At 46.2% G+C, this 26,011-nt stretch overlaps 1 protein-coding gene across 1 annotated transcript; it reads right to left on the reverse strand.

Moving 5' to 3' along the window:
- Positions 1-39: 39 nt before the first annotated feature.
- PPT1 (palmitoyl-protein thioesterase 1) lies at positions 40-26,011 on the reverse strand. Its single transcript, XM_044237921.1, has 9 exons — positions 25,877-26,011; positions 21,858-21,967; positions 21,508-21,635; positions 21,106-21,176; positions 18,319-18,421; positions 5,279-5,369; positions 4,341-4,439; positions 2,815-2,886; positions 40-1,586 (listed from the first exon to the last, which is right to left on the reverse strand). The coding sequence occupies exons 1-9, from the start codon at positions 25,998-26,000 to the stop codon at positions 1,464-1,466; spliced, it is 921 nt and encodes a 306-aa protein (XP_044093856.1). The 5' UTR covers positions 26,001-26,011; the 3' UTR covers positions 40-1,463.

Here is a 26,011-nt window from a genome sequence, read left to right on the forward strand (position 1 = left end):
GGTATGTATGAGTATTGAGAAGGACAAGGACAACAAGGATAAGAAACTAGTCTTTATTTTAGACAGTATCATAAAATTTTTTTCACATTCCCCCCACTTGCTACCCTTAATCCTCATCTTCTAGTTGAGAACTAAGGCTTGAGAGAGGGGAGAGAAAAATCATAAAGCGTAAACTTAGCAGCACTAACAAGGTGCTTCCCGCTGCACAGCTGTCTTCCCTCACATGGGCTTTCTGCACAATAGTCTTCCAGGAAGTGCTGATGGGTTTTCTCAGGGTGGAGTAGTGGGAGGCTAAGATGTCCATGCTCACATAATATGGGAAAACAGTAGCTCAAGGTTAGTTTTTTTTATCGTAACCCGAGTTCTCAGTCCTTAGTATTCTGAGTTGATCTCAGGAGATCAGGAGAAAAGGGGTATGCAGTATTCCCCAAGCTTTCTGAGCAAATAATCGTTTTTTTCATCAAATACATCAGAAATAGTTTTGAATGTACTGTAAATAGTTTTTTGAGATGCGGAGTTAGAAAGCCTGATCTCTTTCCATTTTTCCATTGTCTGCTAACACCAGCAGCACAGTGACTCTAGAATGTAGACCGCTGGCTACACGGAAAAAGGGACAGGTTAGTCAAGGATGGCGTGGAAGGGACCACCTGTGTCACATCGTTTCTGCTTGTACATTGTTCAGCTGAGGTGTAGTTGACATACAGTGTTCTGTCCACTTGAACATTTGTCTTCATTCCCCCAAGTCAAGCAAGATGTACTCCATCCCCCACCCTCCACCACCTTAAGCAATCCAGTTGGGTGCTACTTCCCCTCCCTTTTGTGACAGAGCAACTAATTTATCACTACCTGATGAGACCAGAGTGCTACTGAGACAAGACAGTGGCCCAGCAGAAGATGTCAATGCTGACGCACCGAAGGAGACAACATACTGAGAAAAAAGAGTAGCCTCAAGGAATTACACAGAAACACTATCTAAACAATACTTTCACAAGCACTGGTTGGCTCTCCACCAGCAAAACTGAGCAAGCATTTATGGTCCCCTCAGGCCTGGATATTGGCTGCCTCTTGGCTTGAAATATGGCTAGGCTTTCCTGAAAAAGGTGTCTGCCCTTAAACTCTAATTGCTTTAGCTTCAGACTCTTCTGGGCACAGTTCTGACACTGATCAGCAGCAGACTTGCCTAAGACAGCCTGACCACATTGAGGGATTGTAAAATAATCTCCATGCATGGTATTGACTAATTAAACTTGCATTCAACACCATATGCTGATAGGAGGAGGCAAAGGATAAGATTCGAATCTTAGATCTTTCTGAGCAGGGCGTGTTAGGTGATAACCAGAGGGAAGGATTAGTTGCAAGCTGGATGTGAGTTGAGCTCAGGCTTAGGCATGAAGGGAACACTCTTCTACTGGTGTATAGAAGCTCTAGGGGCTCCCTGAGCTCTGGGGCAGACTACAAGGGTTTCACTCCAGGAAGGGTATGATGTGAGCATAAAACCATTCTTGAGACAGTTGAAGATGGTCCCCTTCCACAGCCAGGAACACGAGCTGTCCTGCATTGTCCATTTCCTTTAGCCCCAAGCGGTCCTGCAGACAGAAAGATCATAATTAAGAGGCTTCACGAAAAATTAACAGTTGTAAAGAATCAATGTTCATTTGAGATATGTGCTCAAAAGTGTAGTCTTTTCCCAGAGTAGCAAAATTTAGGTGTTAACACTTGAAAATGCCAAAAAGGATACCTCCCTGTTTTCTTCCTGAGCATTCAAAACATAGGTATAATTGAGATTGTTGTCTACAGAGTTCTATATTCAGCTTTCTGAAAAGTTTCCTAAAGCTTCTGGTGAACCACTGCGTGGGTGGGCAGGCCACAGACAAAACTGCCTCAAAATGTCAGTCAAGTGAGACTGAGCCAAAAACAGAAAAAGATGAAAACATCTAACCCTTGAAGAACACACCTCACTTTTCATATGCTGGCACTACCCACAGGGGCACAGAACAATCATGGCTGGGAGCACGAGCAGGTGACAGAGCCGGAGTGTTGCTTCTGCTGTAGCTACCATCAGTCTGACTTGGACGAGAGGGAAGTTCTTAGTTGTAATTTCCAAAACTCAGCAGACCTGAGCTTCCCTTCCCTTTGAGCTCACCCAAGATGGGCCACCAAATGCTGGAGATAAGCCGAGAGAGGAGACAACTGGCCCGTGAAATTACTTAGGAGAATTCTTGTAGAAGGCAAGTGGCGCCCATAGCACTTGGGCCTTCTAGGAGGGTCCAGTTCCAATATCCGTTCCCTGGAGTGCGGAAGGTCCCAGAACTAGAGGTAGTGAAATGGTGCAACCTCTGCTGGAGAAACAGGGCCTACCGCGTTGCCCCCGGGCCCCGCAGGAGGAGCTCACCAGTGCTCTAATTTTAAAAACAGGACTTCGCATCTGTTCGTGTTTTAAAGTTAACACCTCTCCTATGTGTTCACGATGCACGGGGGCTTCCTGGCTTTGCAGTCTGCATGTCAGCAAAGGAAGCCAGTTCTAAACCTTTTCATCAGCAGACAGAAACTGGAGATGAGGTGATCTTTGTACATACGGAAAGCCATGAGGTCCAGGTCCTTAATTCTTCAGGATGTACACTAATATCACCCAGCGCCCGAGGCACTGGGGTCACAATCAGCACCCTCACCGGCCTCACCCGTTATCAGACCAAGTCACAGGCCTCCGAGCACCCACTGCTCTGGGGCATACAGGACAGCCTCTATCACCAAAGAATCGAGCAGCTTTGGGAACCAGGAGCTGAAAAAGACAGCACCTCTCTCCTCTCTGGTTACCTGTGTGTACAGACTGGTCTCCTGCAAGGGGATGGTTTCCTTGGCTTGGCCACTCCTGTAAAACCCGAACCACTGCAGAAGAGGAGGGTGAATGAAGATCAGACACAACAGCACATATTGTCAAGACTACCAACAAACAACATCACAAAGCTGTAGCAAAGAGTAAAAACAGAGTATGTCTTAAGTCATCTCTTTTTAAGGGTAGATCCTGAGGGATGAGTTAATCTTTCCAAAGTGCTTTGCAATTCCGCAGAATTCCTGTTTCCTACAGTAACTGAACACCTACGCTGTGAAAATCCTTGTGCTAAATCTGACATTGAAGATAAATATATATGTGGTCCCTGTTTTCTACAACTCTGGTCTGGTGAGGCAAAGAAACAACTGTTTAGCACAGGGATCAGCCAACTTTTCTGTAACGGCCAGATACAAAATAGCTTAGGCTTTAAGGACCACATGAGTGTAACTACCTAGTGCTGCCCTTCTAAACAAAAGCAGCCACACACAATATATAAAAAATGAATATGGTTTTCAAAAAGCTAAAAAAAGAATATGGCTCTATTTCAATGAAATTTCACTTATGGACCTTGAAATTTGAATTCATATAACCTTTGTCATCAGATATTCTTTTGGTTTCTTTCTAACCATTAAAAAATGGTTCACGGGGGGCACCTGGGTGGCTCAGCGGGTTAAGGCCTCTGCCTTCGGCTCAGGTCACGATCCCAGGGTCCTGGGATTGAGCCCCGAGTCAGGCTCTCTGCTCAGCAGGGAGCCTGCTTCCTCTTCTCTCTCTGCCTGCCTCTCTGCCTACTTGTGATCTCTGTCTCTGTCAAATAAATAAATAAATAAATAAAATATTAAAAAAAAAAGGTTCACAGGCCCTGCAAAAGCAGATGGCGGGCTGATCAGGCTGGCTAGTCCCTGATGGCCTGACATAATGTGATGATTTTGCAAAAGAGGGAGCAAAGTCTGCTTGGAGTAGGGATGACATCCTGGATGGAAGAAGTGACGTTTGAGCTTGGCCTTGACAGATGAACTTTAGCTTGTCAGGTGGAGAAGCCCAGGGAAGGGTACTCTAGAGACTGAAAAGCATGAACAAAAGCACTAAGAGTAAAAACACATGCCAAGTCTGGTGCATTTCAAGACTTCATCCTAGAGTATATGTGTGAAGTGGGACATGAAGGAAGATTAAGTTGGAAAGGTAGGTCAAGGCGGACCTTAAATGCCAAGCTCAGGGATTTACAGACTTTGGGCTGATGGTTTGGGTCACAGGTCTCCTGGATAATGTGGTAAAAGTTATAGACCCTTCCTCAGACAATGATACTACATAATTTTGCAAACAATTTCAGGTGTTGGGGGGTGTTATAGCCCCAAGTGTCCCATTTGTAGACCTCGAGCAAAGAAGCCCTGCTCTACACAGAAGGTGGAGGAAGGGACTGAAGGTTTCTCCTCAGCAGGTGGCTGTATTTTAATGCCATTTACTCCTTTGGTCTCCCAGTGTGGTGTGGTCTGCCGGCACAGCATCTCACCTCAGAGTCCACAGGGTCCACGATGGAATCATTGAGAAACTTGACCATCACAAACTTCTTCAAGGCCATCAGGTTCTTCTTGTAGGACTCATTGACTCCCTGGAAGAAAGCCAGTAGTAGTTCAGGGACAATACCGTCAGATTCCAGCAGGGTGTTAAAGCCTTCCAGTGCTCCGGCCTCCCCAACCCTGGGCCACAGTATTTCCTCCCCATGATAATGGGTTGGTTTTCCAGCTCCCGGCCCAGAATATACCTTGTAAGCCTTTTCTTACCATCCTATCTGACTGGCAATGCCCCCACCAACCATAGTCTGTCACCACACTCCGTAGGCATCCGTCACATAGGTTAAAGGTGACCACCCAGAGAGAGCCAAGGCAAAATGAGAAACCGCACATTCTGAGTGGTTCTGCTATAACACTTCCGTTACTTCTGCACCAACCCTCAAGTTTTGTTTTAAAAAACAAAACAAAACAAAACAACCCTCCAGATGGGCCCAATACAAATTGAGTCACTGAGTTTACCAGAATCCCACAAACCAAACCAAGCTTGTGCCTGGGACATATTCGGTCCCCTCTGCCATCTCTCTTCTAAGTAAATCTCACTTCTGAGAAAATCTGACCCCCAAGGGACCCACTAGGAAGGCTGCCCTCAGTAAGACAGCCACTGTGACACTCCATTTAAGCCAGCCAGCAACCTACTGAGCTTACCCTGCTTCTTTAACGCAAGGCAAGGAAAAGGACCTACGGGAAGAAAGCCAAATGAATTTCAGCTTTCCTAAAAGGAATTGACGCTCATAAGCACTGCCTTCCCAAAACAGAACTTCTGTTCCCCAGGGTGTGTGTCCAGGATATTCTGGGTAAACGGTCACAGCTCATCTGCGTGTGGTGCCCCAAAAGCAACACGAACGCACAGCAACAGCAGCCTGGGATAGGAGCTTACCCTCTCCTGATTAATATCTGCCAAGAAGATGCTGTGGTTGCGGTACATGTCCTCCTTGATGGGGTCGTGCCAGTATTCTGCTTGCACCAGGCTGCAGGAAGAAGGAAGGAATGAAGGTGACCGAGCCACGTGGCAGTCAGCACGCTGGGGGCACACCCCTGTGTGTGCATATGCACTTTGTGCACTAAGAGACTTCAAAAGGACAAAAAATCAAAGAGCCACCACGTCCCCAGCCTTGACCTTAAATAGGGCAGACAAGACTTCTACTTACGACACAGTTCGTTAAGGACACACCAGAGGGAGGAGAGTGCTATGCAGCACAGTACAGTCCCACAGATTTGGGAAAAGGACTCATCGGTATCTGCTCCCCCAGGGCCTTGAGCCTTCCTTATCACACTTCCGCCTCTGAGTCACTGTGGCCCATGCTGTCCCTGCCCCAAGTCTCCCCTGCTTCCCCCTCTGCTGCTTCTCATGCAGAAATCTGCAAAGACTCAGCTCAACTATCACCACCTTCGCATCCAGCTGTCCCTCTCTTCACCCATCTGGCCAGCCTCAGGCTCGGAGGGAGGTCTACCCCTTGAATCCCAGAGCATTCTTCCTATTGTTGAATGAGGACACTAGTTTTCAGGATTCTGGAATGTCATAGACTTTTAAGGACAAAAGGCGGGGATCTGGCCTTTATACTATTATTTCAGACTGGTGTTCACATGCTTCCCTTTCTCCCCAGTCTCTCTGCTCCCTCTATCCTCCCCTCCCTTCCCTCGGGGGCCCTTCCTCATCCACATTGAGCCCTTCCCAAGTCCTCCCAGCTGGCGCCTCCACAGTTCCCCGTAGCTCCTGCAACCACACAGCGGCATTTCCACAAGAGAAAGTGGACCGGCTGGCAGAAGACCTCTGGGGGAAGGAGGAGTCAGAACACAGGTGGGACTCTAGCCCAGGCTGGCAGGGGAGAGAAGAAATGTTTGTACAAAAGGCGCTCCCCAGGGGCGCCTGGGTGGCTCAGTGGGTTAAGCCGCTGCCTTCGGCTCAGGTCATGATCTCAGGGTCCTGGGATCGAGTCCCGCATCGGGCTCTCTGCTCGGCAGGGAGCCTGCTTCCCTCTCTCTCTCTCTCTGTCTGCCTCTCCATCTACTTGTGATTTCTCTCTGTCAAATAAATAAATAAAATCTTAAAAAAAAAAAAAAGGCGCTCCCCAGCCTGAATAGAAGAGCTGCCCTCAGGTGGTGGTCCAGAAAGCTCCACTTAGCAGGGCAGGATGGCATAAAGGCCCAGAGGAACCAGCTACAGCAGAGAGGTCAGAGGTCCTCACGTCCAGGGCAGGTGCACCCGAGGTCAAAAGAGGCCGTGGCTCCAGCTCTCTGCTCGGCAGGGAGCCTGCTTCCTCCTCTCTCTCTCTCCCTCTCTGCCTGCCTCTCTGCCTACTTGTGATCTCTCTCTGTCAAATAAATTTTTAAAAATCTAAAAAAAAAAAGAGGCCGCGGTGAGCTTAACAGCGGTCACAGGAACATTCGATCATCTGTTTTTAAATGTATTTGAAACATTTCAGTGTTTAGTTTCACTGATTTTGTCAAAATGTGATGAACTCTGACCATTTATAAAATACGGACATTGCCACTGGTCTTGTGCTTGAGTTCTAGACCTGCTGTGGCTCACCGGAGGCGAGCTGACTCCCTGGTTCTCCCCCTGGGGACAACAAGCTCCTTGAGCAACGACACACAGGCACGCAGCAGATGCTTAGCAGGAAGTCTCTGCCGAGTGGAAGGGCCCGGTGCAGGATGCCAGACAGGCTCTGAAAGAAGTGGCTGGCACTGAGGGAGGGGAGGGCTTGTGAGATGTGAGCAGGAGGGAAGGCAGTATGGCTAGGAGAACAAGGGAAGAAGCTTCGGGAGTGGGTGGGTGGTCAATAGTGCCAAACGCTCAGAACTGGTGAGCAGGGGGCGCACACATGGTGGCCAATCAAAGTTTCCTCAAAAAATGTTCGGGGAATAAATACAAAGGTCTTTGGATCTTGCCCGACCAGGTTCCAGTGACCCAGAGTTACAGCAGGGAGCCCAATGGCTGAAAACTAAAGCAATAGTCCTGGGGCAACTTTCTGTGTGAAAAGTGCTTCAGAAGGGGCAACAGGAAGAAAGGAAAGGCATTTTGTTTTGTGAGAAGCCTGGTGTACACGGGGCACCTACGGGGAAGGACCTGCAGGTGAGCAGAAGCTGGGAGTGTCAGGGAGCCAGACGGAGAAGAAACGTGGGTCTGTACTGTTCTTGCCTGGTCACCAGGGTGGGGCCAATTTCAGAGGTTAAGTAACGCTCTCAAAACTGCCCAGTCGTGGGCTCCTGGGTGGCTCAGTGGGTTCATCATCTGCCTTTGGCTCATCAGGATCCCAGAGTCCTGGGATCCAGCCCCGCAAAGGGCTCCCTGCCCTGCAGGATGTCTCCTTCTCCCTCTCCCTCCTCTGCTCCCCCTGCTTGTGTACGAGCTCTTGCGCTTGCTCGCTCTCTGACAAATAAATAAATAAATCTTAAAAAAAAAAACAAAAAACAACTACCTGGCCATGTCAACGGTGACTCAGTCAGTTAAGCATCCCTTAACGCCAGGTTTCGGCTCAGGTCGTGATCTCAGAATTGTGGGCTTGAGACCCACATGGGGCTCCGTGGGCAGTCTGCTTGGGATTCTCCCTCTGCCCCTCCCCCCGCTTGCTTGTGCGCATGCACTCTAAATACACAAATACATAAATAAAAGCTTAAAAAAAAAAAAGACACAGTTGTAGACAAGGTAAGATAGGAGCCTAAATTTGCCCAAGTCCATACACTTTCCAATGCAGCCCACTCAAGAGGCAATCAGCTCCCCAGAAACCAGAGCCTTTACCCCTGAGGCCTGCTGCAGCCTCTGTGGCTTAGACAGCACTTACTGGGCCTATTCTGAGCACTTTACACACATTAACCTATTTAATCCTGAAAAGAATTCCATCAGGAAGGCACTATTATTAGCCTCCTGTTTACAAATGGGGCAACCATGCCCAGAGTGATTAAGCAGCTTGTCCTCGGTCACTCTTCTGGGAGCAAACAGAGCCTGAATGGCCTAAGCGGCCGTAGTGGCCCTGCTCTCGACCACCACACGTACCCCCCCCCACCTCTGTGGACCGTGTGGCGCCCACAGCACCAGCTTCACAACACGCAGCCCTGTGCTGGAGTCACAGGCACTTGTCTCTCAGAGCTGGATTCTTTCCAGGGTTATTGGGAAAATTACCTATCAACCGTAAAGCTCACTAACGTGTCCCTTCATGGCACAAATTCTGCAGAAGTTACTGCTGTCGGGGCCCATCGCCACTCTATTCTGTCCCTCCTGGCCCTGGCTCCAAACCCAGCCGCTGCTGGTACCATCTGCACGGGGAGATGCTCTTCCAAGTCCTGGAGGGACAGGAACAGCAGCCTGACGGGGAGGAAAGGAAATGCAGAAGCACAGGTGTCAAGGCGATGGCTGAACCCTAAGTCATTCTAACCTAAATCACTACATGATTTTTGGTGGAATCTGACAAACTAATTCTAAACTCCAGATGAAACAATAAAAGTCCAAGACCAGCCCAGACTTGAAGCAGAGCCTCCCAAAAGTTACAGAGTAACTAAAGCAGCCTGCGCAAGGAGGGGAGACAAATAGGTGAATGGAACGGACCAGCAGCCCGGAAACGGACTCAAGCAGCGAAAACCCCAGGTAGATGAAAAACATGAGAACCAAAACAAAACTTGAAAAAAAAATTAGAAGAAAATATGGGATCAGAGAATAGCTTTGTGCTTCAGTCCTGAGGACTGACGACATGGCCTGAATCCAAATTGGAAGCTGCTGAACCTACTGCTATTTGGGAAGTACCTAGTGGCCCAAAACTGTACACTTAAAAATGACTGAAATGGCAAATTCTGTTTTACACACACACACGTTTTACTGCAACTTAAAAATATATGCCCCAAACCAATGAATGATACATACTAAATGAGAGAACTGTATAGTATGTGAATTCGATCTCAATAAAACTGCCCCCAAAAAATCTGCTAAAAGATACACCACAGGCTGGGAGAAGTGAAGTGTAACACACCTAGCAAAGAACGGCTTAATAATCCTAATACAGGGGCGCCTGGGTGGCTCAGTCATTAAGTGTCTGCCTTTAGCTCAGGTCCTGAGCCCAGGGTCCTGGGATCAAGCCCTGGGATCAGGCTCTCTGCTCAGCGGGGACTCTCCTTCCTCCTCTCTCTCTCTGCCTGCCTCTCTGCCTACTTGTGATCTCTGTCTGTCAAATAAAATAAATAAAATCTTTTAAAAAAAAATTTAAAAATCCTACCACAGATGCGTGTGTGTGTGATGCTTACACACCAGTAAGAAAAAGACAGAGCGTCCAACAGAAAAACAGGCAAAGACTAGAAGAGGTAATGAATAGGCAACTCAGAAAAGAAAGACCCGAGTGGCCAACATGAACAGATGTTCGAGCTGCCTAACGGGAGGCACAGATGGGAAAGCGAAACCATCCCACACACATGTGACTGGCAGACTCGCAACAGACACAGGATCCCGAGTAAGTTAAGACTGTAGAAAACGGGAACGCTCACACTCTGGTGGTGGGAACAGAAATTGGTACAACCACCTCGGCAACATCGAGGCGAGTCGAAGATGCACGCTCTCGTTGTAATCTGAGCAGCTAACAGGACAGAGTGTCTCCAAAGCACTGTTCTAAGCACTCTATCTACATCTCTATCTCATTTAACCCTCTCTACAGCCCATCTGCCCTCGTTTATAGATGATGAAACTAAGGCAGAGAGGTTAAGAAGCATTCCCCAAATTACCTGGTAAATGAGAGTCCATATGTGAATTCTACTAGTACGTAAGTTCTTGTTCAGGGGTTGCTGGGTGACAGAAAATACGTAGACTGATCTCCAACCCCGGTTCCTGGCACAGAGCTCCTAAGACCCTTGTAAATTCCTAAGTGGTAAAAGCACTAGGAGCAGCTTTTCTTCTACTGAGGTGGCTCTGGGTGGGCTCCTGGATGGCTCCTAGATGGGGCTGCTCACCAAACCTCCTTCTGAAGCTTGGAATTTTCAGCCCTGCCCCCCATTCTTCAGAGAGGGGAAGGGGGTGCGGAAAATGGAGCTAGTGCTCCATGGATCATGCTTATGGGAGGAAGCTTCCATAAAATCCTGATAGTAGGGGTTCAGAAAGCTTCCAGGTTGGCAAACACACCCACACCAGAAGGGTGTACCCCCAGCTCCCACCCTCAGAACCCTCCTGAGTCCTGATAGATATAAGAGTCAATCTATCTCTTCATCTGGCTGTTCATCTGTGTCTTTTTTTTTTTTTTTAAGATTTCATGTATTTGACAGAAAGAGTACAAGCAGTGGGAAGAACAGAAGGAGCGGGAGAAGCAGACTCTCCCCACTGAGCACAGGACATATAGCCTGATGCAGGGCTCGATCCCAGGACTCTGAGATCATGACCTGAGCTGAAGGTAGACAACCGACTGAGCCACCCAGGTGCCCCTCATCTGTGTTCTTTATCATACCCTTTAATAAAGTGGTAAACAAGTTTCCTTGAGTTCTGTGAGCCACCCTAGCAAATTAATCACACCTGAGGAGAGAGCCGTGGGAACCTCCACTTTGTAGTCAACGTGGGACAGAAGTTGTGGGTAATGTGGGGACCTATTACTGGCAATGGGCATGTGTGTGTGTGTGTGTGTGTGTGTGTGTGTGCGCGCGCGCTTGTGTGGTGGGGGGCAGGCTTGTGGGAGTGAGCTCTTAATCTATGGCATCTGACGCTATCTCCAGGTGGCCAGTGTCAGAACTGAGTTAAATTGTAGGGACCCAGCTGGTGTCCCAGAGAATTCCTTGGTGTGGGGAAAATCTCCACACATGTGGTGACCAGAAGTGGTGTCCTGTGTGGGTAGAGTAAAAGTAGAGGAGACATGCAGCAACACAGGCTGGGCTTTTCAACACAAGGATGATCCCTCTAAGTTGTCTGTCATCAAGAGAAATTAGAAGTGCTATGCACTCTGAAAAACAATCTGAGGGGTTTGAAGTGATGGGGGAGGGGGGGTGGGAGGTTGGGGTACCAGGTGGTGGGTATTATAGAGGGCACGGCTTGTATGGAGCACTGGGTGTGGTGAAAAAATAATGAATAATGTTTTTTCTGAAAATAAATAAATTGGGGAGAAAAATAAATAAATAAAATCTAAAAAAAAAAAAAAAAGAAGTGCTGAAATGTCTGCAGTATGGAAATCAATACACGGTGGTATAGTCACAGAATCCAGAAGGCCAGGTAGTCGTTAAGAGGAATGAACCAGATGTCTAACAACGTGTTATTAAATGTGATACTGATGAAAAACTCAGTTGCAGAATGAAGTGCACAAGATATCCATTACATAACATTTTAAATATACAAAATAAGGCTACATACTGATGGAGGATATATATGTATATATATAGACAATTTTTCTTTTTTAAGAGGACAGAAAGACTCTATTACTCTCATTTCTTTCTTTCTTCCTTTTTTTTTTTTTTTAAGATTTCATTCATTTATTTGACAGACAGACATCACAAGTAGGCAGAGAGACAGGCAGAGAGAGAGAGGAGTAAGAAGGTTCTCGGCGGAGCAGACAGCCTGATGCGGGGCTCAATCCCAGGACCCCGAGATCATGACCTGAGCTGAAAGCAGAGGCTTTAACCCACTAAGCCACCCAGGCGCCCCTAATACTCTCATTTCTTGACAGTGGCTGTCACTATGGAGGGAGGGCAGGGAACGGGACCTGGTAGAGGTATGTAGAAGAATTCAGTATTACCTGAAATGTTTCAGTTCTTAAAACATCTGACACAAATATGACAAAATACTAATTTTAGGTCTTAGATGACATTACTCTCTTTACTTTTTTTGAACAGTGGAAAAGTGCCTAAGTAGATACCTTAGTATTTCCAGAAGGGGAGTGGCAAGTTGAGGGCGAAGGTGTGGGGAAAGCAGGACACCTGGGGATAAGCGTGCTGTGAGAGCCACTGGGGGGCACAGGCCCCCTGCAAGTGCTGGGCATGCAGGGCTGAGGGCCGAGGACCAAGGGCAGGGCCACCTGGGAGAGCAGAGCTGGCACAGGGGAAGACAGGCCAAGGCCAGGGCGACACTGCTGTATTTACTGCAGTGGGGATGGGCTCAGTGAGTAGAATAGCAAGGAGGAAACTGGAGGAAGAAATCCAGGAAGGGCTACCAGTATCTCAAAGGGGAACTAGAGGGTGGATTTCACAAGCACGAGATGAGAGAGAACTGTCACACTCACCGTTCCTCACTGTTGCCCCCACCGAGCCAGGAGCTGGCGCTGGGAAGTCCCTCCTCACTGGCTTCCCAGGGAACTAGATCGAATTTGTTTTAAGGCTGAATGATCTGAACAGTGCAGAAGACACCTCCTGGGGTCTCTGCCTAAATCAAAATAAACTCTTCCTTGTCTGGGTACTGCAACCTTCCTGTGTCCACCTTCTGATTACAGGGGTGGGTATGGTCGGTACCATGTGGTCTCACTCTTCTGGCCACAGGCAGTGATGGAGATCTGACCTGAGCTGGGACATGGTCCCATCCCCAGAAATCTGGACTGGGACCAAGAGATTCCAGCCTCTCCTGAGATAATATCCTGAACAGATACAATGAAAAACTTGGAAGCTGGGGGTGCCTGGGTGGCTCTGTCAGCAGAGTGACAGTCTCTTGGTTTCAGCCCCGTCATGATCTTGGGGGTCATGGGACTGAGCCCCAAGGTAGGCTCCGTGGTCAGAAGGGAGTCTGCTTGAGATGCTCTCCCTCCCTCTACCCCTCGCCTGCTCCTGCAGGCACTCTCTCTTTCTCTCCAAAATAAATAAATAAATCTTAAAAAACAAACAAACAAAAAGTTTGCAAGCTGGGCAAGGCCACCTTTTACCACACGGGTGGCCGGAGAGTCCAGTGGCAACAGAGGCCCACAGAGGCAACAGAAACGCCAGTGGGAGAGACAGACCCAGCGCTTGGTGGCTCCCATTTCTTGATTCTAGTCCCTCTGAAACCCTGGGTACCAAAAGACTATGAACTCCTTTAAAAATTTACTTTGGGCTAACGTGGTTATTTTCCTACATCCAGAATCCTCCCGGATACAAAAGGCAGCCTAGCACCACACTACCAGTACGTGATCTCCCTCTGTGCCTTTCCACCCTCCCTGCCCCTTTCCCACCTCTACTGGGGCTACCTGCCCCCCCCCTTTTTAAGATTTTATTTATTTATTAGAGAGAAAGAGTGAGCACAAGCAGGGGGAGGGGCAGAGGGAGAAGGAGAAGCAGACTCCCTGCTGAGCAGGGAGCCTCATGTGGGGCTCGATCTCAGGACCCTGGGATCATGACCTGAGCTGAAGGCAGAGGCTTAACCGACTGAGCCACCCAGGTGCCCCATGTGTACCTTTTTAAATCTCCTACTGCCCATCTGCTAAGATGAGATGTACATAGAAAAACAAAGAAACTTTAAAAAGAAAAAGCAACTCCATAAATTTAGAAAAGTATCGATCTGTATTTGAGCCACTGAGAACTCAGAAAGCATTTCCAAGGGAAACCCTGCTGTAAATGCTGGGCTGTATCCTGGCTCACACTGAGCTACGTTATGGAACTTACCTCAGGTCATTCCACTTCTCTCCAGCTCACTGTGGCCACCTCAGTGTCCACGCCATCATCACCTCTTATTGAGACACTAAGGAAGCCCATTGCTTTTCCTCTACCTGCTTTCCGGTCCACTCTCCACAAAGCAGTGGAGACCATCCAAACACCTGAATCTGGCCATATTTGCTTGAAACCTCCCCAAAACTTCTCTTGATGTTTAGAAGGAAACTCACATGGCCGATGTGATCTTCCCATCCTTGCGGGTGTCACCCCTGCCAACTCCGGTCTATCACTCAACTTGTCACCGGGGCCTAGAATAAGCCAACTGTGTCCTAGGATCGGGCCTTTGTGCTTCCTGTTCCCTCAGCCTAATGGCTCTTTCCTCAGCTCCTCCCATCCTTCTTCTCATCCTTCGACCCCAGCTTAAATTCCTCTTCTCCGAAGGCCATTCTGTCTGGAGTAGGCACTGCCTCCACGCCTCGCCACCACTGCATCCTGCTTATTTCCGCCACAGCCTTAGCACTGTTAGAGGTGACTTAGCACTGTTAGAGGTGACCCAGCACCTCTGTTTGCTTGGAGCGCCCCCGTTCCCCACCAGAACGTTCCTTCATGGGGACAGGGTCGCTAACTGTCTTATTCTGCACTCCATCTGCCAGACCTACCACAGGGCCTGGCAAACTGCAGGGCGACGTTTGATGAAATGATGAATGAAATACTTTATGACTACAACCGAAAAGAGAAAACAAAACCACGGCAATGCTTATAAATAAAGCAAACAGGCAGCTCAAGTTGAATAAAATATTTTAAATATGGCACCACTAGCGGTAACAGCCCCAAGCTGCCTACTTAGTGTGAGCTGAGGGCCCTGCACTGAATCTCCATGTGGGAAAGTACTGACGGGGGAGGCTCCCAGACACCAGGCCATGCAGCAGACGCGAAATCTTTTTTTTTTTTTTTTTTGATGTGTCTGAAGAGGCCTTTATTTTCCCTTCACAAGTGGTTGTACTTAGAGGTTCTGCACAGAACTCTAGGATGGAAATCACTTTTCCTCAGAAAACTTCTAGCAGGTGGTGCTGCTGACAGGAATGCATGGTCCTTGGGATGGACTCTGGAGGCGGCCTCCCCGGAGGCCACTCTTTCTCCTCATGCTCTGAGAGGTCACAGGAATGCACCAGTGTGAGGCTTTTTTTCATCCCTTGCCCTGATCACTTAGTGAGCCCTTTCAATCTGGAAATTCATGTCCTGTCATTCCGAGAAAATTTCTTGTATTACTTCTTTGGTAATTTCAATCCACCCTTTCTCCTCTGGACTCTTTTTGGAACTCCTATCAGGCAGATCCTGGACTTCCTAAATGTCTCCCTTTTTTTTTTTTTAAATCTCTTTGAGTTTTTGTTCTCATTTCTAAGAGATTTCCTCGAGTTTATAGTCCCATATCGCTCTCACATTTATTTTGGTTGTCTTATTTTTTTTATTTTTTAATCTTTTTTTTTTTAAAGACTTTATTTATTTATTTGACACAGAGAGAGAGACCACAAGTAGGCAGAGAGGCAGGCAGAGAGAGAGGGGGAAGCAGGCTCCCCGCTGAGCAGAGAGCCCGATGCGGGGCTCGATCCCAGGCCCCTGAGACCATGACCTGAGCCAAAGGCAGAGGTTTAACCCACTGAGCCACCCAGGCGCCCCTGGTTGTCTTATTTTTAATTGCCAGTTCTCTCTTACGCTCCGATTGTTGGTATTATTCATTCTTTTCTGGTGCCATGGAGGTAACTGCTCATCTCTAAAGATAATAATTCTAGGCTTCTTTTTTTCTTTAAGATTTTATTTATTTATTTGACAGAGATCACAAGTAGGCAGAGAGGCAGGCAGAGAGAGAGGACGAAGTAGGCTCCCTGCTGAGCAGAGAGCCCGATGTGGGACTCGATCCCAGGACCCTGAGATCATGACCTGAGCCGAAGGCAGCGGCTTAACCTACTGAGCCACCCAGGAGCCACCCCCACCCCTTTTTTTTTCTTTTTAAAGATTTTCTTTGGCTCCTTGAACTGTCATCATTTCCTTCCAAGTTGCTTTTTACTTTTCGTTGGTTTCAGTCTGCCTTTCATACTAGAAGCTTTCCTCAGATGTCTGGCTGGGGGTCCCAGGCTCACGGTTCACGCTGAAACGAGACACTACAAACTGACTGGAGCCTTCTTGTGTGATAACAGAGCTTACCTCCTGGTGGCTTCACCTCACAGTAGTCGAGAGGAATCCTGATTTCTTGAAGGACTCAAAAACCTCAATCTGTAGATCTTCTCTCTGGGGCCAGTCAGGTTTTCCAGAGACAGGTCCACTGAACATCAGACTAGCAGGTTATAAGCCTAGTGGCTCTCATTCTGGGACTGAGTGGGAGGAAAGGGGAGTGGGAGGGCCTGGGTTTTCAGCGGGGTGTCTCATCACTATCCTTCACTTATCACCTCAGAGTCTTGTACTTCTCGAGTTAAATTGCTCCAGAGAATAAATTTTGCTTCTCTTGTCACAGTGGGGGAGGAGCAGTCACTTGGATGTGCACTTATGGGAACTGGGGGTTTGATCATTCCTTATATAGAAATGATTTTTTTTCCCCCAACAAAAAGTCCTGTTTTTAGCTCCATGCACCGATCTCTACCTACCAAAGGATCTTATGCATCTAATTCCTGACCCTCTGTGGAGCTATAAAAAGTGAATTTGCTCCCTTCTTCTCAGGGCATCCTTCTACAGACACAAAGGTTTCGGATTTTTTTTCCTCTGCTGAAACAGTTATCACTCCTTCATCTGCTTTCTTTCAAAGACATGGTGATGTCTTTTTTTTTTGTCTCTCCTCTCCTCTCCTGTTCTCTTGGCCCTTGTGGGTTTTCTCACTTTCTATTCTTTTGCTATTGGGTTATTATTACAGTTTAAGGAGGAAGTGAAAAAAACATATCAATCTGCCACTTTTAATCAGTATTTAGGTGTTACTGTCTCCTCCCCATGACTGCTCATTTTCAGTCGCTAACAATTCTCATTGCCATGGGTTGTGCTTGGTTCACAAAAGAAACACAAAGAAATGGGGCGCCTGGGTGGCTCAGTGGGTTAAGCCGCTGCCTTCAGCTCAGGTCATGGTCTCAGGGTCCTGGGATTGAGCCCCGCATCAGGCTCTCTGCTCAGCAGGGAGCCTGCTTCCTCCTCTCTCTCTGCCTGCCTCTCTGCCTACTTGTGATCTCTCTTTCTGTGTCAAATAAATAAAACATTAAAAAAAAAAAAAGAAACACAAAGAAATAAAAGGATGATTTTTTCTGAAGCATCTGGGCAAGAGTTAGAAGAATACTAAGTAAAGAATAAAGAACAATGGGGGCACCTGAGTGGCTCAGTCAGTTAAGTGTCTGCCTTCTCCTCAGATTATGATCTCTGAGCCCCACATTGGGGTGTCCCTATTAGACAGGGAATCTGCTTCTCCCTCTCCCTCTGTACTCTATCGCTCTCAAATAAATAAAATCTTAAAAAAAAAAAAAAAAGTATCTTAGTTTCCCTCACTGACCATTAGGTGGCACTACTGACCTGACACAGCTCTGTGACTTCGAGTCGCCAAAGGGTAGGAAACGAAGAGGTTAGTTAGGGACAGGTTGTTTCCACATGCAAAGTCCTGGCAGGGCTGAACCTTGGAAAATGGCTTCAAGGAAGTGTTGCACTGAAGAACTGTTATTAGACAAGAATAATACGCTTGGAAAACCTGTAGGATAGCTGCTGTTGTCATACTAGTTGATCCCAAATCTAGTTATTATCTAGAGTACTCCAGGGGCAGTGGCTCAGCAGTTAAGCATCTGCCTTCAGGGGGTGTCTGGGTGGCTCAGTGGGTTAAGCCTCTGACTTCGGCTCAGGTCATGATCCCAGGGTCCTGGGGTCAAGCCCCGACTCAGGCTCTCTGCTCAGCAGGGAGCCTGCTTCCCCCCCCCCCTTTTCTCTCTGCCTGCCTCTGCCTACTTGTGATCTCTGTCAAATAAATAAATAAAATCTTAAAAAAAAAAAAAAAAAAAGCATCTGCCTTCATATCAGGTCATGATCCTAAGGTCCTGGGATCCAGCCCTGAGCTGGGCTCCCTGCTCAGCAGACAATCTGCTTCTCCCTCTCCCTCTGCTCCTCCCCCTGCTCACACTCTCTTGCGCATGCACTTTCTCTCTTTTCTCTGGGATAAATAAATAAAATCTTAAAAAAAAAACAAAAACCCTTCCTTTTTAAATTTTAATATTAGAGCAGTTTTAAGCTTATAATATAACCAAGCAGACAGCACAGAGATACTTTAGAAAAGCCTCTCATGCGCATACCCCTGGCCACTACTCCTGGAATTTCTGCTGTCAACATCATTTCAGTGTCGGCATGATATTTTCACACGCTGACAGTTCCACATCCTTTCCAGCCAACCATACATACCGTTCTTGAATAGCTTTGTTGTAAGCCCCAGCATTCAGCGTCTTCCTGATCAGGTCACAGATGTGAGAACTCTCCCCTGGGCACCGAGGAAGTCCATAAACACCTATAGCAGCAGAAGACAAAGATCCGTTCCTTCAAGAGCTATGTACTGAACACCTACTATGTGCAAGGCACGGTGAGGAAGACAATGAACCAGAGCTAGCCTCTGATCTCATTCATCTATTCCTCAAGAAAATAGCGTATTGAGAATTTATATCATAGCCAGCTGGTGCTCCCATTAGAGTTTTCTGCCTAAGGGCCTTGGCACCAGCTCTTCCTGGTAGATGTGCTCCTCTCACTGCCTCAGTGGTTGGGCTCATTCCTGCTCTCAGGTCTTAGCTTGGGGAAGTCACATCTGACAACCCTAACTCAAGTAGTCCCCAACCCCCTTCCTCGCCCCTCCCCCAGTTATACCTTCCATCTTCATCAGCCTCAGCAATAACATTTTCAGCAGTACCAGGCATAGTTCTAAGCATATATTGGCAGTAATTCATTCAATCCTCAAAACCAACATGTGGGGTAAAAATTATTATTCACCCCATATTATGGAAAAGAAACTTCAAAACGGAGAGGTTAAATACTTGGTCTCAGGTTGGACAATAAGCGTAGAGCCAGAATATGAACACAGGTAGTTTGGCTCCAGAGCCCATATCTTTCTTTTTCTTTTTCTTTTCTTTTCTATTTTTCTTTTTATTTTTTAAAAGATTTTGTTTGTTTATTTGTTAGAGAGAGAGAAGGAGAGCATAAGCAGGAGGAACGGCAGGCAGAGAGAGAAGCAGGTACACTGCTGAGCAAGGAACCCCATGCAGGACTTGGTCCCAGGACCCTGAGATCATGACCTGAGCTGGAGGCAGCGGCTTAATTGACTAAGCCACCCAGGCACCCCTTATTTATTTACTTTTTTTAAAATAGGTTCCACCCTCAGCATGGAACCCAATGTGGGGCTGAACTCATGACCTTGAAATTATGACCTGGGTGAGATGAAAGAGTCAGATGCTCAACAGACTGAGACACCTAGGTGCCCCCAGAGCCCACATCTTGAAGGACACTATTCTGTCCTTCAAGTATTATCCTGGGGCGCTTGGGTGGCTTAGTCATTAAGTGTCTGCCTTTGGCTCAGGTCATGATCCCAGGGTCCTGAGACTGAGCCCCACATCAGGCTCCCTGCTTGGCAGGAAGCCTGCTTCTCCCTCTCTTGCTCCCCCTGCTTGTGTTCCCTCTCTCACTGCATCTGTCAAATAAATAAATCTTTAAAAAAAAAAAAACATTATCCTATTTCTCTCTCTCTCTCTCTTTTTTTAAGTAGGTCCCACGCCCAGCATGGAGTCCAATACAGGGCTCAAACTCATGGTTCTGAAATGAAGATCTGAGCTGAGATCGAGAGACAGACACTTAACCAACAGAGCCACCCAGTGCCCCATATCCTGTTTTTTTCTTGATCATAGTTCCCACTATCTGTATTTATTTATTTATTTATTTACTTGCTTCATTGTCTATTTCCTACCCCCCACACTAGAATGGAAGTTTCCTGAAGACAGGGACCTTGTCTGTCCTATTTATAGATTTTCACACATATTTGTTGGCTGAATGATAAAGTTGTTTTTACCAACTCACATTTGAATATTACTTGTGTTTTTAAGAAGTATTTTGGGGGCACCTGTCAGTTTGTGGCTTAGTCAGTTAAGAGTCTGCCTTCAGCTCAGGTCATGACTGCAAGGTCCTGGGATCGAGCCCTGTGTCGGGCTCCCTGCTCAGCAGGGTGTCTGTTTCTTCCCTCTTCCTCTCCCCCTCCACCCACTGGCGCTCTCTTTCTCTCTCTCAAATAAATAAATAAATAAAATCTTAAACAAACAAAAGAAGTATTTTTCTACTTACTCTCACTTCATCCTCTGAAAAACTCCTACAAGAAGGGCAAGGCCTTCTTTCAGTTTCCCTCATCTGTGAAAGGGATCTAAGTACCAAATTATTTGCCCATCATCAACAGTAAACTGGGTGAATTCCTGATTATAAGGAGAATCCTTCTGCCCCTACACTATGCCACCTGATAGCCACCATGAGAACAGAGATGATACTCTATCCCAAAGACACATCCTTCCCCAAAAGCACGTAATTCTGCCTAAACAGAAAACCTGTTGGTTTTCAAAGGATTTATTTTCTACTGTTAACTATATAGACAAAAAACCTCAGATGTTATTGTTTGCCTGAGTCTAAATTCAGTAAGACATCACAATGTCAGAAAACAGGAAAAGCAGGGCACTTGGATGGCTTAGTCAGTTAAGAATCTGCTCTCAGCTCAGGTCATGATCTCAGGGTCCTGGGATCGAGCCCCACATTGGGGTCTCTGCTCAACAGGGAGTCTGCTTCTGCCTCTCCCTCTCCCCCCACTTGTGTGCATGTGCTCTCTCTCACTCTCAAATAAATAAAATCTTTAAAAAAAGAAAGGAAAGACTGTTGGTCCTTACTGACTCCTCAATCACCACTTGCCATGTGGCTGCAACCACCTCACCTCCCAGGAAATCATGTCATTTAAACTGGAGAGAAGCAGTTGGCAATCTAATTCACCTGTGTTCTTGGCTTCTAGAATCCCAAGTCTCCTCCTATTTCTTTAATTCTGGCTAGTTTACTATAACGGGACTTTCCAAGGATGGCTGACTTCTTGTACAAATAGAGCTGCTGGAATGTTTTAAAATCAAGTGGTCACATGGATTAGAACAGAGAAAAAAAAGGAGGCAAAGAGGCCAAAGTTACCTTGATGTTGTCCCCCAATCGAGATCAGATTGATCATGGGAGGTGATGGGCATCTCTGAGCCACTGCCCTCCTGGGGAAAAAAAAAAAAAGGATTATCAGCTCCAACAGTCAGATAAAAATGTATCTTTAACCTCCAAATTTCCAGATTAAGCTACTTCATCCTCTGTGATTCCCCACAGCCATGGAGCATCAGGATTTCCTCCAGTAAGGTCAAATACAAATCTTTATTCTTTCATAGAAAATAAATTGTTTCATAAAGCTTTTTACATGGAGACAATTTAGAATACCTTTCCTTCTAAGAGAGATGAAATGCTCAAAAGAATTAGAGTAGTGGATCTACCCAAATATAAGAAAAAGATCAATTCCATGTAAATAGTACGATTGAACAGAAAGGAACTTACAGAAATTGACCTCCTTGGGAGAATCCCATTGCGTTGTAGCCTTGCTGCAATTTAGGATCCTTAGCAAGAATCTCACACACTGTTGCTACTTGGGAATTGACATTCAAGAAGAAGCTGTTCTCCACATCCTGAAAGAGGAGCCACAGAGAAAAGTCAGGATGAAAACCACCAATGCATCTTCTCTTAAGAGGCCAAACAGATTCAGGTTGGAAGCCTCACATAAGCCACTCAAGAGTTCAAGTATCATTGTATGATCTGCTGCTAAAAATGCAAGGCAAAGCATTTTAATAATACATTCTATGAAATCAGTCAGCAAACCTTCAGAGGAACATAGCTGTGAAGGGCCTTACCTCCATCAGGGTCTTCCCAATTTCTAAGGATAAGACATAAATTCCAGGTATTTTCTTCTCAACCATTTTTTTAATAGCACCCATGCTTAAGGGATTACAACAGCTGTCTCCTAGACAACAAAGACAATGAGAGATACTCGTGAGCCAAAACATCACACATTTTTTAAAAAAAGTACTATACTTCAAAGAGCATTATTAAGAATGTGAAACAGAATGGGAGAAAATATTTGCAAAACATATACCTGATAAGGGTTTAATACCCAGGATATACAAAGAACTCTTACAACTCAAAAAGAAGTTAATCTAATTAAAAAATGGAAATAGGACTTGAACAGACTTATCTCCAAATAACACAAGCACATGAAAACATGCTCAACATCACTAGTCATTAAGGAAATGCATATCAAAACTATAATGAGATACCACTTTATACTTACTAGGATGACTTTAATAAAAAATTTTTAAATTAAAAGATGGAAAGTAACAAGTGTTACAAGGATGTGGAGAAATAGGAACCCTTGTATTGCTGGTGGGAGTGTGATATGATGCCGCCACTGTGAAAATTTTATAGTTCCTCAAAAAGTCAAACCTAACAATTACCACATGACCCAGCAATTTCACTTCTAGATTTCTACCCAACAGAAATTAAAACATGCCCACACAGAAACGTGTACATCAATATTCATAGCAGCATTATTCATAATAGTTAAAGGGTGGAAATGACCGAAATGTCCATCAATGGATGAGTGGGTAAACCAACTGCGGTATATACACACAGAGGAATATTATTCAGCCAGAAAAAAAGAATGAAGCACTGACATGTTGCAATGTGGATGAACCTAAAAATCATTACTGTATGTGAAGTAAGCTAAACACAATATATAATATAATACATGATTACCTATGTATATACATATATCCAGAATAGGCAAATCTATACAGACAGAATGCAGATTGGACATCTCCAGGGACTGCTGGGAGTGGGGAACAGTGTGATTACTTAAGGGGTACTGGTATTTTGTAGGGTAATGAAAAAGCTTTGAAATTAGAGAGAAGTGGTAGTCGTACAACATAGTACGACATAGTGGCCATTAAACACCACTGAATTGTATATCTTAACATGATTAATTGTAGGTTATATTTGTTTCACTCCAATTTTAAAAAAGAACATTTTTTTGTTTGGCTCATGTTTATCAAATAATAACAAACTTCAAAAGCCCATACAATATAATTGGCACACAAAATTCACAACTGAAAAATAAGCAGAGATGCTTATTATGCTCCCTTATCATCTGGAACATTTGGGAATAAAAGATTCAAAAGCACTTAGGGGCCAGACTGGAGGGCTGGGGAAAGGCAAGGAAAGAACCTAGGACAGGGGCGCCTGGGTGGCTCAGTGGGTTAAAGCCTCTGCCTTCGGCTCAGGTCATGATCCCAGTGTCCTGGGATCGAGCCCCACATCAGGCTCTCTGCTCAGCAGGGAGCCTGCTTCCTCCTCTCTCTGCCTGCCTCTCTGCCTACTTGTGATCTCTGTCAAATAAATAAATAAAATCTTTAAAAAAAAAAAAAGAACCTAGGACATGAAATTTGAGGAGGTACTCACTCACAGGTTTGTGCAAATGCTGACCCTAAGCTTCTACAAACTAGAGAGTGAATGCCTTATTTATTTATTTATTTATTTTTATTAATATATAATGTATTATTAGCCCCAGGGGTACAGGTCTGTGAATCGCCAGGTTTACACTTCACAGCACTCACCACAGCACATACCTTCCCCAATGCCTGTAACCCAACCTCCCTCTCCCTACTCCCCTCCCCTGGCAACACTCAGTTTGTTTTGTGAAATTAAGAGTCTTTTATGGGAGTAAATGCCTTCTTAAATTTTGCACTCTGGGGGTCTCCCTGCTCACCCTACTCCCAGTCCTGTTTCCTGTTTCTAGGAACCAGAACTAAAAACCAGAAGCAGAGTGACCAGCCACTCACCCGGAGAAAGAGGCAGAGGTCATTCCCCATTTGGAGCTGAATCATCAGGTTTCTAACCTGAGAGGAAGGCTTAAGAATTCATTTTTAGGGGAAAAGCTAAGGCTTAGAGCATTTTCTACTTCTCTCATAACTTCTTTTAAATCTCTTGCGATAGCCCCAGAGCCCAGCACAGAGCACTGAAAAAACTGTATTTGCCAGCTCTAATTGCTCTTTGAACACTTTTCTTTAACTCAATCCAATAAGGCTTTCACCTTCATCATGTTCCCCAAACTGCCTAGGTTAAGGTCATTAGTGATCTTCAAATCGTTAAATGCAATAACCTGTTCTCAGTTGCCCTGCTGATAAAATTCCATACAGCTGATTGCTCCCTTCATCTTGAAACATTTTCACTGGACTTCCTGGACACTGCACTCTTCTGACGTTCCTCCACCATCACTGTCTCCTCAACTGATTCCACCTCATCTCCTCAACCTCCAAATGTTGGCAGTGTCTCAGGGCTCCATCTTGAGAACTCTTTCCTCCTGTGGACTCTAATACCCATGATCCTGCCCAGTTTCATGGCCTTAAATGCCAACCATACGCGGAAGGCTCCCAACTTAAATCTCTAATTCATATCTCTGTCCTATACTCTGCACTCCAAATGCCTCTACATCTCCTGAACGTCTTATGAGGATCTCAAATCTAGTAAGCCCAAAAGCAGGACTTTTTCTTGCTGGCCCTACAGGCTTCCTCATTTTGGTAGAACGACAACTTCTTCCTTCTACTTGTCCAGTCCCAAACCCACAGAATCATCCTTGACTCTTCTTTTTCTCTCATCCTGAATCTAACCTGTTAACAGATCCCATTGGTTTTGCCTTCAGAAGATACCCAAACTTTGAACACTTCTCAGCATCTCCCAGTATTATCCTGTTTCATGCCACCCGCCATCTCGTTTAAATGGTTGCAGTAGCTTCCTAACTTGTGTTCCTCCAAACATCTATAATCCCCTACAATCTATTCTTTTTTTTTTTTTTAAGTAGGCTCCATGCCCAGTGTGGAGTCCAACACAGGACTTGAACTCACAGCCCTGAGATATAATATACAGCAATTAGAGTGGTCCTTTCAAAAAATGTAAGTCATATCATGTCACTCATGTGCTCAAAACCCCCCAAGGACTACCCATCTCAAATTCTAGCCAATGCCCTTAGTAGGCCCAACACTGGCACCCTCCCAACCTAAACCCCTATTTTCTTCTCCTTGCTCACTCAGTTCCCACCCCCACTGACCTGAATGTTGTTCCTTCAACATACCAGACATACTTCCATCCAGGGTCTTTGCATTTACTGCTCCTTCTACCAGCTATCCACAGGGCAGCTTCCCTCATCCACTTCAGGTCTTTGTACAGATGTCATTTTCTCAGTGAATCCTTTCTTGACCTTCCTTATAAAATCGCCAGCCCCCACCTCCCATTTCTATCCTCCTACTGCTTTCTTTTTCTCCATTGCACTTATCACCATTTTGCTTAAAACGTATTATATGTTTTGCTTATTTATTTCTTTATAGTCTCTCTCTCCCCCTGGAAAGTAAGTTCCAAAAGGGCAAAGAATTTGGTCTGTTCACTGTCGTATCTGCAGCATCTAGCAGGTGCTTGATACCTACATGTTAAATGTAAAAAGGAACTGCAGGTGCCTGACAAATCTATTCAGTGTGTCAATGAATAAAAGGTTGGATGCCCCGGTCATGCAGCCACAGCCAGGAGTGCCAAACCAAGTACCAGACGCTGCACTCTGACGCCACTGCCATTGAGGATTAAACAAGAACAGCACAGATACCCTAACGCAATGCACAGCTCTCTGCGAGCACTCACCAGAGGACAGTCCCTTCCCCCTCTCCCTTTCCAGTGCAGAGCAGCCCCCCGAAATCCTCAGACGTCGGGTCGGCAGAGCGCTGTGCAGCCACGGTCCTCGCCCTCCACACTCGCACTCTGCAGACGCGAACCCAGGCTGGGAAAGAGAAGGAGTCTCCAAACCCTTCCGACTCTCTTCTCCCTCACTCACCCATCCCATGCCAGATCACCAGCGGCAGCGGCGCGGCCCGGTCGAGATGCCCGAGCGCCCGTGCAGCGAAGGACCCGGGCAAAAGAGCGACGGCCAAGAACCACAAGCAGCTGGGCGACGCCATCTTGACCCAAT

This window comes from Neovison vison, chromosome 2 (genome assembly GCF_020171115.1).
Source record: "Neovison vison isolate M4711 chromosome 2, ASM_NN_V1, whole genome shotgun sequence".
NCBI lineage: Eukaryota > Metazoa > Chordata > Mammalia > Carnivora > Mustelidae > Neogale > Neogale vison.

Bases quoted from the DNA above. Each gene is read 5' to 3' on its own strand.
- PPT1 (XM_044237921.1), bottom strand. From the start codon at position 26,000: ATGGCGTCGCCCAGCTGCTTGTGGTTCTTGGCCGTCGCTCTTTTGCCC. The intron at 21,636-21,857 runs GTAAGGCCCTTC...CTCCTCTTTCAG, and splicing joins TTGGGAAGACCCTGATGGAG to GATGTGGAGAACAGCTTCTT. The intron at 1,587-2,814 runs GTAACCAGAGAG...TTCTGTCTGCAG, and splicing joins AGACCAGTCTGTACACACAG to GACCGCTTGGGGCTAAAGGA.